Below are 14379 nucleotides of genomic sequence, written 5' to 3'. Positions count from 1 at the left end.
TCTCCACCTAAGAGAGGTGATGACTGAGAAGCCGGACCCTAGAGTGAGTGTCTTGCTGTACCATGATTGGGAAATACAGGTGTAGTTGCCCTGAACGGTGACACATAGGATGGCCAATGCACTGATGGTATCTGACTATCAATAAACTATTCTTTACAACTGGAAAGCAGCTGGCAAAGCTGGCATTCTCTGAAAAGAGATACTTGGCATTTCAAGTGGGCAGAAGTTGGGCTAATAGCATTATTTTTTTCCCTTTTAATTCAACCCCTGGTAATATGTGGGCCTATTCGAATATGTAGGGGCTATATTTTATTTCATACAAAACTAACTTGCAGTTTTGTTTGTTTTTCCTTTACCATTTTTCAGTCATGAAAGAGAGGAAAGTTTTTAAACACGTATTTTTCATTTCTAGGGTCACAGTAACTGCAATGTGCAACATGGATTTCAGTCGCTTCCCCCTGGACACACAGACGTGTTCGCTGGAAATTGAAAGTTGTAAGTAAACAGGATACATATGTAGACCGAGATTTTCAAATATGGGAGCCTAAAATTAGGCTCCTAAATTTATGTCAGGCACCTAAGTAAATGGCCTGTTTTTCAGAAGTGCAGAACAACCTGCAACTCTGACCAAAGTCAACAAACTGAAAACAACTGGGAAAGCTTTTCCTCTGCCCTCTTTCAGTTACAATAATCATAGATGTGGTTTGCCTCAGATAATCACACTGCACTGTACTACTCAACAAATAAATGAATGTACCTGATATGTGTCACGAATTTAGCCAGAGTACATAATAAAGATACATCCAAATTCGCATCCTCATGGAGCTCCTTTTTCTAAATCTGACTTAACTTCAAATGTCCTGGCTTTCATACATATATATTTTTAAACAACTATATCCTATTAACATATTTTCCCCCTTGCATTGTTAATAAGCATTTACAACCTTAATGCTGCTTTAACAGTTGTTTTTGGGCTTGGGATGGGGTTTTGTTTTGTTTGTGTTTTTTCTGGGAATAACTAACCCTGGTATACAACCCAAGACTAGACAACTAAATGTAATTGGAACACAAGGAAAGAGGTGATTATTATGCCCCACAGCAGTCACCATAACTCTCTGCAAGATGCAGGGCTAAGGCATCTTGAAATCAAACTATGTTACCACTTTTTTCACCCAAGCAACCAATTCTGGGGCCTTGAGGATGTTCCAGTTGAGAGTAGAAATGGATGGAGGCTGATATTTTATTTGATGCAGTCTTGTTTATTTACAAGATGTATACAAAGTCCTACTTCTCCGTATACAGGAGGAACCAAAACAAGGGAATACCTTCTTTGTTTCCAGCCCCAACCCTAGACTCAAAAGCTCTTTCTAGGCATGCTCAAGGGTCACATCATGTTTGAAGACTCCTGCTTGGCTTTCTTGCTCTGCCTTAGCCCTGGTCTACACTGGCAGGGGGGATCGATCTAAGTTATGCAACTTCAGCTACGTGAATAACGTAGCTGAAGTCGACATACTTAGATCGACTTACCATGGTGTCTTCACCGCAGTGAGTCGACTGCTGCCGTTCCCCCGTCGACTCCGCCTGTGCCTTTCGCAGCGGTGGAGTACAGGAGTCCATGGGAGAGAGCTCGGGGATCGATTCATCGTGTCTAGACTAGATGTGATAAATCGACTGCCACTGGATTGATACCTGCCCGCCGATCCAGTGGGTAGTGTAGACATACCCTCAGTCTCGGTTTCTTGTCTGCCCCCTCAGCTAGACTTTTTCCTCACCCACCTGGTAAGAACAGGAGGGAACCCTCTGCCTCCCTGGTGTTAGTGTGTGGCCAGACTCCATTAGGCCTTAAGTGTTTCTTACAACCATTTTAAATGAAGGGTGCATTCACACAGCAGTTTCAACAAGGTTTTAACTCAACTTATAACAAGGCATAAACCAGCTCATAACAATAACCAGAATGATCCTTTACCATAATTACGGCTCTGTGTTTGTCACAGAGGTCACAGGGCTGCCCAAGCAGCTGGCCTTGGGGACCACCCAAGTAACAGCCAGTGTGACTGGCCCCAGGGACTGCCTGAGTGGCTGGAGCAGTCGCTGCTCCAGCAGCCCCCAGCAGCTGGTGCCACTGCTCCCCCCCCCCCCCAACAACAGCCCCCCCCCCAGCAGCAGCCCCTGGATATGCCCTCCCTCCACCCACAGCAGCGAGCCCCGCTTGGCCTTCCCCAGATACCCCTCCCAGTAACACCCCCCAAAATTCAGTCAGGGGTATTTATAGTATAAGTCATGGACAGGTCACCAGCCATGAATTTTTGTTTATTGCCCGTGACCTCTCCATGACTTTTACTAAAAATACCCATGACTAAATCGTAGCCTGAACCATAATCACATGCACAATCATCCATGACCATCACTGATACTGGACCAAACTGGCAGAAAATCTGCTGTTTCCGCCAAAGTTTTTATACCTACCTTTGAAGACATATTGACCCATTCTGAACTGTAGACTCAATACTATCTGGTATAATTGCATTGCACCAAAGATTTACTCCTACTTTCCTAGATGCCTACACTGAAGATGATCTAATGCTGTACTGGAAGAATGGGAATGATTCCCTAAAAACAGATGAGAGGATATCGCTATCCCAGTTCCTTATACAGGAGTTTCACACCACCACAAAGCTTGCCTTTTACAGCAGTACAGGTAAGTGAATGTTGCTAAAGTTGTGAAATTATAATAGATTTTTGCTTTCTCCCCTCCTTCCCCAATCAGATGAGATCAACTTTACCTCTGCCTTAAGAGATAGACTGGTATGTTTTTTACAGTGCAAAAAACTGGGGCCCATAAAAACTACCCTTGAATTGGCCACAAAGGACTCACTAGCAAATGGTCCAAGGCATTCCCTTTCCCACAAGGGCTGAAGCATAGGCAAAGTTCATGAGGAATTGCAAACTTGGACTTAATTATTTGTTCATCACTATGACAGGGTGTACCAGGCCCACGGTCCTACCACATCCCGCCCCAGGAAAGGGAGCAGAAAAGGTGAGTTCTGCGGGCTGCCTCAAGAGGCTGCAGGGAACAGCCAATTAGAGACCGGCAGTCTCTGCCTCAGTGACCTGAGTGATTCCTTTCTGCATTCCTACACTCTTCATGGCGTGGATCTGCTGAGCTGTGATAGTCTTCACTGTTTCTGGTGTCAGCTCTGGTGCCCCTAGCGATAGGGATTTGCACCATCAGACATGCTCTTCTTATCTATCTTATCCTTGGGGTCCCTGCCTTTCCTCTTGCAGCAAAACCTTTTTACGTGGCCCACCACTCCACAATAAAAGCAATTAAGCCTTGCCCTTCCTCGCTCATTCACCCCAGGGCAAGCCCCTTCCTAAATGCCCATAACATCTCCACGGCTGGGCTTCAGGCCTCCAGCCTGGTAACCCAAGCATCTCTGTATCCACTCCTGCTATCTGGAGTGGGTCTCTTGCCATCAATGTTGTGCTGCAAACTGAGTGTCCTGCTATTTCTGCTGGTTCTCCAACAGCTGCATCAGCAGGGCTTGGGTCCGCTGCTTCTGCGGCATGGCTGCTTCTGGCTACCTGCTGCTGCTGCCTGCCACTACCAGGCAGATCACCTCTTCCATTGTAGTACCTCTTGTTTTCAGGGGTTGGGCCAAAAGGATCCCACTCTCGTACCACTTGTGATGGGGCCACTCACCTCACATGAGCTCATACTATCGTGTGTGTGCGTGCCTGCACTCCCCTTCTAGCTGCACCTGGCAGTTAACTTCTCTGGCAGGTTTCCAGTGACTCAGCCATCCATCCAAGTCACACACAGTCCATGTGTGAAACAAACACACAAAACAGACCCCTTCCAGGTGATCCAACAGGGCCTACCTCTGTGCCCTCAGTACAGTCTTTGTAGCCCTATCCCTGGGCTTGAGCCTCAATCCGTTCAACAAAGCCCTCCGCTGGTGTCAGCTTGCAGCCCCGTCCCTGGGTTCAATCCTCAACCAGTCCAACAAGGCCTATTGCAGTACCTCCTGGGTTAGACTTCAAACTTTCTCTCACGCCTTCTGGGCTCTCTCTCAAATTGTCCCTGCTCTGGTATGGAGCAGTGCCCCCAGGGCTTCCTCCCTGGAGATTCTTCATAAGCCACTTCCCTAGTGGCTGGTGGAGGGGGACCTGGGCCCACCCAGTACTCCAGGTCCTGACCCAGGGACTCTGTAAGTAGCAGCTGCCTGCTGCATCCCTTTACTAATTGCTGCGTTTTCCTGGGCCACTTCCCCACAGCCCCAGTATCTTCACCCTTATCTCAGGGCTGAAGTTTTTCTTGAGTCCATGCAACCAGCCAGGAGCACCTTCCTTGCTCCCTGGTCCCTGCCAGAAACTACTGTGTCCAGGTACTGCAATTCCTGCACCTAGCCAGGAGCACCATCCTTGGAGGTGCTCAGCAGATGACAGACAGCACTGATCTGTTCAGCCCTCCAGCCCCTGTAGCCAGCCAGCTACTGAACTGCTCTGTCCAGAAGCTCCTTTTTATATGAGACTTGTGGTCTCTGACTGGCTTCTCCCTGCAGCCTCTCTAGGCAGCCTTGAGGATAAACCTCTTCTGCTCCCTTTCCTGGGGCAAGGTGTGGTAGGACTGCAGGCCTGGTACACCCTGCCACAATCACACTTCTCCCTTTGTGCCGTGCTGTGTAATGGTACATTTGTGGTGCTATATAAAGAATAATAATCCCTGTATGGAAGCATGTTGCATGACAACTGGACCTCACAGAAGTTGACTGAAGTGTGGGAAGATTTGCAGATGCAAAGCTAATTGGAAATTTTAAATTTATATCCACATAGTTATCTGGTGCATTTATTAGAATTATATATACAATGAGGGTCCCGATCCTATAAGCCCTCTCTGCATGGAACTCCCATTATTCCAATCATTATTGACTGCAACAGGAGTTCCTTGCACAGGGGGCTTTCAAGAGCAGGTGTGATATTTGCTCTAAAGATCCAGTCCTGTGAGGTGATGAAACTTCAAGAATATGGATGGTTTGATTAAGAGCCACTTTGCTCTTCAGTGGAGATGAACCTGTATTGGTCACGTCTAATATTTTTCTTATAAGAAAGTATAGCACTGTTCCACTGTGGATGTTGAAATGATCTCAAAATGTCCTATATTGTATTTGTGGATGGTTTTCCTTTGGTGTTAGTTATCCTTTTTTCCTTCTCTCTGTGGTACAGGGTGGTACAATCGCCTGTACATTAACTTCACTTTACGCCGCCACATCTTCTTCTTCTTGCTTCAAACCTATTTCCCTGCCACTCTGATGGTCATGCTGTCCTGGGTGTCTTTCTGGATTGATCGCAGAGCTGTACCTGCCAGGGTCCCTTTAGGTAAAAATAATCTTGTAATCGGCACAGCTGAGTGACCATACACTAGCAAAGACCTACTTATTGAGACAATCTCATCAGCATCAACCCCCAGCCTGTGATATAGACCATACCACATTGTCACATAGCTTAGAATTCAGCCACTGAATTAATCTACTACACTTGCTCACACTTACACATGTAGGTTAGGATAGGCTGACCCTATTCATCTCTTCTTTATTACCCTAGCAACATTTTAACTGTATTAGTCAGTATCACAAATGACAGTTGCATACCAAAATATAGTGAAGAACAAACACAGTGTTCATTTTCTCTTTCTGTTATTATATAATTATAATTAGGGCTGTCAAGCGTTTAAAAAAATTAAAGATTAATCGCACTGTTAATAATAGAATATAATTTATTTAAATATTTTTGGATGTTTTCTACATTTTCAAATATCTTGATTTCAATTACAACACAGAATACAAAGTTTAAAATGTTCACTTTATATTTAATTTTTTATTATAAATATTTGCACAAAAGAAATAGTATTTTCCAATTCAGTATTTCACTTAATACAAGAACTGTAGTGTAATCTCTTTATCATGAAAGTTGAACATACAAATGTAGAATTATGTACAAAAAAATGCTGCATTAAAAAAAAATCTAAAACTTTAGAAGCCCTACAGGTCCAATCAGTCCTACTTCTTGTTCAGCCAATCACTCAGATAAACAAGTTTGTTTACATTTGCAGAAGATAAATGCACCTAGACGTTAGTAAAATGTTTGATATGGTCTCTCACAGAATTCTTGCCAGCAAGTTAAAGAAGTATGGATTGGATGAATGGACTATAAGGTGAATAGAAAGCTAGCTAGATCGTCAGGTTCAACAGGTAGTGATCAATGGCTCGATGTCTAGTTGGTAGCTCGTATCAAGTGGAGTGCCCCAGGGGTGTGTCCTGGGGCCAGTTTTGGTCAACATCTTAATTAATGATCTGGACAATGGGATGGATTGCACCCTCAGCAACTTCGCGGATGACACTAAGATGGGGGGAGAGGTAGATACACTGGAGTGCAGGGATAGGGTCCAGAGAAACCTAGACAAATTGGTTTGATTGGGCCAAAAGAAATCTGATGAGGTTCAACAAGGACAAGTGCAGAGTCCTGCACTTCGGATGGAAGAATCCCATGCACTGCTACAGGCTGGGGACCAAATGGCTAAGTGGCAGTTCTGCAGAAAAGGACCTGGGGGTTACAGTGGACGAGAAACTGGATATGAGTCAACAGTGTGCCCTTGTTGCCAAGAAGGCTAACGGCATATTGGGCTGCATTAGTAGGAGCATTGCCAGCAGATCGAGGGAAGTGATTATTCCCCTCTATTTGGCACTGGTAAGGCCACATCTGAAGTTTTGTGTCCAGTTTTGGTCCCCCCACTATAGAAGGGATGTGGACAAATTGGAGAGAGTCCAGCTGAGGGCAATTAAAATGATTAGGGGGCTGGGGAACATGACTTATGAGGAGAGGCTGAGGGAACTGGGGTTATTTAGTCTGCAGAAGAGAAGAATGAGGGGGGATTTGACAGCAGCCTTCAATTACCTGAAGGGGGATTCCAAAGATGATGGAGCTAGGCTCTTCTCAGTGGTGGCAGATGACAGAACAAGGAGTAATGGTCTCAAGTTGCAGTGGGGGAGGTCTAGGTTGGATATTAGGAAAAAATACTTCACTAGGAGGGTGGTGAAGCACTGGAACAAGTTACCTAGAGAGGTGGTGGAATTTTCATCCTTAGAGGTTTTTAAGTTGAGGCTTGACAAAGCCCTGGCTGGGATGATTAAGTTGGGGTTGGTCCTGCTTTAAGCAGGGGGTTGGACTAGATGACCTCCTCAGGTCTCTTCCAACCCTAACCTTCTATGATTCTATGAAGATAATGCTGCCTATTCTTGTTTACAATGTGACCTGAAAATAAAAACAGGTGTTTGCGTGGCACTGTTGTAGTCGGCGTCGCAAGATATTTACATGCCAGATGCACTAAAGATTCATATGTCCCTTGATGCTTCAACCGCCATTTCAGAGGACATGCGTCCATGCTGATGACGGGTTCTGCTCGATAATGATCCAAAGCAGTGCAGACAATCCATGTTCATTTTCATCATCTGAGTCAAATGCCACCAGCAGAAGGTTGATTTTCTTTTTTGGTATTTCGGGTTCTGTAGTTTCTGCATCGGAATGTTGCTCTTTTAAGACTTCTGAAAGCATGCTCCACACTTCATCCCTCTCAAATTTTGGAAGGCACTTCAGATTCTTAAACCTTGGGTCGAGTGCTGTAGCTATCTTTAGAAATTTCACATTGGTATTTTCTTTGCATTTCTTTATAATTTTTACAGTGCAAATATTTGTAATAAAAATAATATAAAGTGAACACTGTACACTTTGTATTCTGTGTTGTAATTGAAATCAATATATTTGAAAATGTAGAAAAATATCCAAAAATATTTAATAAATTTCAATTGGTGTTCTATTGTTTAACAAAAACAACGAGATGTCCGGTGGAACCTTAAAGACTAACAGATTTATTTGGGCATAAGCTTTTGTGAGTAAAAAACCCCACTTCTTCAGATGCTTATGCCCAAATAAATCTGTTAGTCTTTAAGATGCCACCGGAATCCTCATTGTTTTTGTGTCCACAGACTAACACGGCTACCCCTCTGATATTATGTAACAGTGCGATTAATTGCAATTAATTTTTTTAATTGTGATTAATTTTTTTTAGTTTCCTACGATTAATCAACAGTCCAAATTATAATACATAGCAAGTACAGAACATTTTCCATCCATAGGTCTCAAAACACTTTACAAATTGTAGCAGAACAAGAGGTGAAAACCAGCATCAGCAACTCTGTTCAATCTTACATTTTTCTTTGCAATAAAATTAATTATTGTTGGAATTAAAATATTAGGTGATATTTTCAAAGACGTCTATGGGATTTAGCTCTCAGTTCTGCGATGAGCTACTTGCAAGCAGACCCCTAGGCTTACTCTGTAAGATTGGGATCTTAGACACATGGACTTTGAGTCCAATCCCACTCCCACTGATTTCAACTTGAACCAGGATCAGGGCCTTATTTATCGCAAATTAATGTGCTTAATGGAGAGAATATGTATAGACATAGAACACATATGAATGGAACATATGTATTCATGTTTTTATTACAAAATGGTTGACATTTATACTAAGGCAGTGATATCAAATGCTTAGAAACCTAGTTGAGACTTACAGCAATAGAAAATAAAAACATAGTGCTTATGTGGAGCTTTTCATTTTCAAAGCGGTTTACTAACATTAAGTAATTAATCCTGCTAACAGCCCTGCATGTGAGGGAGGTATATAAGATTATCCCTATTTTACAAATGGGAAACAATAGCAGGAAGCAACTTAATTACAGCCAGATTCTCATGCCCTGGCATGTTGAGTAGTACCTTCATCCATGAGACATCCTGCTAGAATCAGTGGGCTTTCTCACAGAATAATGTATTGCTCAACCTGAATTAAGCTCTCAGACTCTGGCCCTTAACCTCTCTGCCTCCGAGGGAGCTCACCTCTGGCACATTCTTGGGAAGTTGGGTACTACGACATTTCGTCTTCTGCTACCCCCATTCTTGAGGGATTTAATTTTCTCTTGACACTGAAGTCCTTTTTGGTAGATCCCTTCCTCAGCTAGCTTCTTGGAGATGACATCACAGAACTGTAGATTTTGTGTCCTGCCCCTAGAATCATGGCTTTTGCTGTCCTCACACCAGAGATCCACCAAAACCCCGGTGTCAGTCTCTGGTCAGCTGGCAGGATGGTGGGAATATGATCTCCCAGGCACCAGGTCTTCTGTTCACATGTGGTAGAAGCACAATAGAAATGCTGCAGGTATGCAAGCTATGTGCAATGTGAGGTTCAAATGTATAAGAGCTGATAGGTGACTTCCAGTGCAGAAGCAGGGAGTAGGCAGATGGCACAAAAACCCAGGGTAGGGAGAATTGTGGAAAGGCACTGGAAAATTAACAGTGCCCAAGTTGCTTAGCCTGCATCCGCACTGCAGAGTGCTCATGTTAGAAGCTTGAGTGTTGACAGCAGTCAAGTGTTAGCCTTTATTCCCTGACATGCTAGCTGCCTCGCATGTAAAGCGCACCAACATCTGAATGAGAGGTTTTTGTGTGGATGGACGTTTGGGTTAGGGACAGCATTCAAGTAAGAACACAAGGTTAACTTTGTACTGAAAACAAGCCCTTAGTATGAGAATCAGGGTTAGAAATGAGGGATTTCTGGATCCCACTAAGCCACCCCTGAAACTGAAAGATACATTTTAAGGAAAAATTAGAACTTCAGAAATAAGTCCTCATGTTTGCTGTAAAGAACACAGTTTGAATTGTCTTCACTGTTTATGTCTGAATGGATGATGGTGTGTTCCCAGGAATAACTACGGTACTGACCATGTCTACAATCATTACTGGTGTAAACGCCTCCATGCCTCGAGTTTCCTACATCAAAGCTGTGGACATTTACCTCTGGGTCAGTTTTGTGTTCGTCTTTCTCTCAGTGTTGGAATACGCAGCAGTGAACTACCTGACAACAGTACAAGAGCGGAAGGAGAGGAAACTGCGAGACAAAGTGAGTTTATTATGTCCAGTGATGTTGTACGTAATTGAAATAGGTGTTTGAATGGGCTGATCGTGCTTCAAAAGTCTGTATCCACAATGTGAAAAATCTAAACTTCCTTGGAAGAATAGAGTGTGTGGAAAAAGTATCAGTGCAGTGTTCCTCGTTAGATAGTTTAAAAGTTAGCTAATGTCATCTGGAACCCTATCTCACTTAAGTTTCTTCAGCATGTAAAGTCAACTGGACAAAATCCCTATTCATATTGTAATGTGACTTTTTGGTATCTTTTCTTTTTAATTCTCTCTCTTTGTAGTTAAGAGACTAACTTGCAAATAACACCAGATAGAAATAGTATTGTGAATGGAGTGGGTGTTCAGACAACAAGGAAGGTTCAAACACATCTAAGCACAGGTTAGGGCTCTGTTTACAGTGTGCAATTAAAAATGGGCATCCTCTCAGGAATATTTGTAGTTGTAAAGAAGTGGAGTTCCCACCCTTCTCCAGAAACAGTCGAGACTGCGGTGATTCAAAATGATCCCTTTGCCTTTGCTGTTATGTTAAACAACAACAAAATCCTCCACCTACGCTTTCCTCTTGAGCTTGGCTTTTCCTAAGGTTTTTTCCCTGCAAGTTCCTTCTCTCCTTCCCCTTAGTTCCCTCTGCTTCAAGGAGAGGCTCCAGCCCTCTTTATATCCTGGAGTGGAGCTAACAGGACCTATCAGCTTTGCTTTCTCATGATAGGAATCTCTGCATCCTTACACAGGGTTGTAACTAGAGCTGGTTGAAAATATTCCACTGAAACATTTTTCTGTTGGAAAATGCCGATTCATCAAAATCAAAAATTCTGTGGCAACATGTTGATCTCAACAAAATTTTGCTTAGAAAAAAACTAACCAAAGTATTTCTATAAGCCTTCAATCTTATCAGAACAAAGTGTCTCAATTTTTTGTTTTGCAACAACTTGTCATGTAGAAACTTATATTATTATAAAGTATAACATTTTAAGAAGGAATAGGTAAAATGACACAAAAAGTTTATTTTGTGGGAAATTCAGAATGAAAGCAAATTTCAAAATAGCAGAATTTCCTGAGAAACAGAAATTGCGGTTCGTGGACAGCCCTAGTTGTAACACCTGATATTTGGCTGATTCAGCAGAAGACGCCATCTTCCTATGTAGGGTCCTAGAACTTACTAGGCTCTTCCGGCATGGACAGTCCTTCAGAATTTTTATAATAACCTGACAAATAAAATCCCAGCCTTTGTTGTCATATAAGAATATGAAAGATGGTAAATACTACAAATTATACAACTTGAAGCCCAGTGATCAGGGGCTACAAAGGTAAAATGGGCTCCATCCAGTTGGATCCAGGGACAGCCCTGCAGAGAGCTGGCCCCCAGCAGTACTGCTTTAGCTTTCCCTCACCCCTGATAGCATGATTCCCTCGTTCACACTCATTGCAGCATCTGCACCAAGGGAAGAAAAGGTCCCCAGGAAGGGCATGCTACAGAGGGAGCTGTTGCCCAACTCCATTGCTACTGCTCTCTCTTCCTCTGTCCCCCAGGAGCCTGGTTTCCACCAGGATTTGCTTCCTCTGCCTGTGTAAGGAGAGGAGGATCATCAGGGTCCAAATTCCTATCTCATATAACTACACTTGACCTTATTCACAGCTTCCTTGTACTTGCGGACTACCTCAGCCCCGGCCCTTGATGATGGACGGCAGCTACAGCGATGGGGATGTGAATGAACTGGGACACTATGTGTCTGAGAATGGAGATAAACAAGACAGAATGATGATGCAGCTGACACTTGGTTCAGAAAGGAGTTCAAGCAGGAGGAAAAGCCAGAGATACGTCAGCATGCGCATCGACACCCATGCCATTGACAAGTATTCCAGAATAATATTCCCAGGCTCATACATTTTATTTAATTTGATATACTGGTCCATTTTTTCCTAAATATCAGTTATTTCTCTCGTCAGTTTCAACATGTTGCACCGTGTTCCTGTTTAAAATTAACATCTATCATGCTAATAAACAGAAAATGGAGGAAACATTTAATTTTAATGCTACTTGACTGGTCAGAATTTTGATACATTGATTATATAAAATCCATCTGTTGTAAAACATCTCTATACACACTTCAGCTTTGAACTAAAAACTAGGATCCACTGCAAAATTTTTTATACTAATTTTAAGCTGTACTATGTTCCTTCTTGTGCCTCACGGGCCACTCTAATTTGTTTTAATAGATGGCAAGAATAGTCATCAACTGCTCATATAGGGTACATCACTCATTTTATGCCTCAGAAACCTTTCCTAGACTAATGGCCTGATCCTGCAAATACTTAAGCATGTGCATAAGTTTCCTGACTTACACAGTTCCATTGAGTTCAAGGAAGGTTACGCATGTACTTACGTTTTCAGGAGAGGTATTACAAGCACTGTTTAAAGCTTTCTTCCCCTGGTTAATGCATGCTGTGGTTAGCACTGTATTGGAGTAACTGAAAGAGCCAAGTACTAATGTCTTGTACAGCACCCGTGCCCCCTCTTGTTCTTCCTGAAAGGAAATGCTTTCAAGCTGCTTTGAATTAACCCACTCTAAGTACACCAATCAGTATATATTTACTAAGCCAGGGGTGGGCAAACTTTTTGCCCACCCCAAAGGCCACATCTGGGTATGGAAATTGTATGGCAGGTCATGAATGCTCACGAAATTGATGGTTGGAGTGCAGGAGGGGGTGAGGGCTCCAGCTGGGGGTGCGGTCTCTGGGGTGGGGCCAGAAATGAAGAGTTCAGGGTGCGGGAGGGAGCTCCAGACTGAGGCAGGGGGTTGGGATGTAGGGAGGTGGGAGGTGAGGGCTCCGGCTGGGAGTGTGGGCTCTGGGGTGGGGCTGGAGATGAGGGGTTGAGAGTGCAAAAGGGTGATCCGGGCTGGGACTGAGGGGCTCAGCTGGTGGGAGGGGGATCAGGACTGGGGCAGGGGGTTGGGGCACGGGAGGGGGTCAGGGGTGCAGGCTCCGGGCAGCGCTTACCTCAAGCAGCTCCCAGAAGCAGTGGCATGTCCCCCCTCCAGCTCCTATGCAGCATCACGGTCAGGCGGCTCAGTGCACTGCCCTGTCCACAGGCGGCACCCTGTCCGCAGACGCTGCCCCGCAGGTCTTATTGGCCGCGGTTCCTCCCCAAAGGGAGCTGAGGGGGCAGTGTGCCAAGCCCCCTGGCTGCTCATACGTGTAGGAGCTGGAGGGGGGCATGCTGCTGCTTCTGGGAGCTGCACAGAGTGGGGCAAGGCCCTGACCCTGCTCCCCGGCAGGAGCTTGAGGGCTGGATTAAAACGTCTGGAGGGCCGGATGCGGCCCCCGGGCCATAGTTTGCCTACCCCTGTACTAAGCAATTCACCCAAATCTTCCTAACTGAAATGAGATTTTTTTTCAACACGAACAGAATACTCGGAAAAAAAAAAAGTACAGGAGACTTTCAGTGGACCTGGGTAGATCTACAGGGCAATAAGAGACCCCAGGCGTTGCCTCCTCTGGCCTGGGTCAGCTGACTCAGGCTCACAGGGCTCAGGCTGCGGGGCTACGAAATTGCTGTGTAGACGTTCAGGCTTGGGCTGGAGCCTGGGCACTGAGACCCCACAAGGGGAGGGTTTCAGAGCCCAGGGTTCCAGCCTGAGCCCAAACAGTGATGCTGCAACTTTACAATCCCGCAGCCGGAGACGAAGTCAGCTGACCCAGGCCCTGAGACTTGGTGCCACAGGTTTTTTATCGCAGTATAGACATACCCTGAGAGTTTTGCCATTGAATTCACCAGAGAAGGGAACAAGCCCTTCTGCCTATTAAAGAGAAATTGTGACAGACCATCCTTTTACAGAGAAACAGACCGACAAAGAGAATGATGAAAGAACAGTTTCCCTCAGAGATTCTCATTGCAATACCTTGCCATTCCTGGTAAGCAGCATGCACTCTAAACACCAAGCAAAATGTTACACCTGGGCCAAACTCAGGCACTGGGTAAATTCGCCTTAGCAATGGTTTCAGTGGGAATAGTCTGTTATTTGTGCAACCAGAAAAGGATAAGTCTCAAAAGGAAAAACAACAAAGCCATCATAAGGGTTTTATATCTGGGCCACTGTCTAAGTTACTAAGACTAATGCTCTGAAACTTACCTGGAAAGGAGTTTCCATCATGAAGGGCCAAACCCAGTGAGATTCTGAGCACCTCTAGCTAGCTAGGTTTTCATACTACCTATTGCCATAGTATTCAAATTCCTCCTGTGATGCATGCTGAAAGAGCTCACCACCTCACAGGATAGGATTGGAGAAGCACTCAATAAGGGGACTTGAGGGCACTCAGCATCTAGTTAGATCACCCCCTAATTTA

The 14379-nt window shown here is 44.4% G+C and overlaps 2 protein-coding genes across 4 annotated transcripts in view; one reads left to right on the top strand and one right to left on the bottom strand.

The window, feature by feature from the left end:
* Positions 1-11956, top strand: part of LOC140908830 (gamma-aminobutyric acid receptor subunit rho-1) — a 68974-nt gene extending 57018 nt beyond the window's left edge. For both annotated transcript variants that reach the window (XM_073336713.1, XM_073336712.1), the window contains 5 exons: positions 413-495; positions 2558-2698; positions 5227-5379; positions 9816-10012; positions 11669-11956. In XM_073336713.1, coding sequence (XP_073192814.1) covers positions 413-495; positions 2558-2698; positions 5227-5379; positions 9816-10012; positions 11669-11956 — 862 coding nt within the window. The remainder of the gene's footprint in view (positions 1-412; positions 496-2557; positions 2699-5226; positions 5380-9815; positions 10013-11668) is intronic.
* Positions 1-14379, bottom strand: part of PM20D2 (peptidase M20 domain containing 2) — a 66743-nt gene that overhangs the window by 4777 nt on the left and 47587 nt on the right. The window lies entirely within an intron of this gene.

Source organism: Lepidochelys kempii, chromosome 3 (assembly GCF_965140285.1).
Source record: "Lepidochelys kempii isolate rLepKem1 chromosome 3, rLepKem1.hap1, whole genome shotgun sequence".
Classification (NCBI taxonomy): domain Eukaryota; kingdom Metazoa; phylum Chordata; order Testudines; family Cheloniidae; genus Lepidochelys; species Lepidochelys kempii.
The sequence above is the reverse complement of the archived record's forward strand: the minus strand, read 5'-3'. Positions and strand labels throughout refer to the sequence as shown.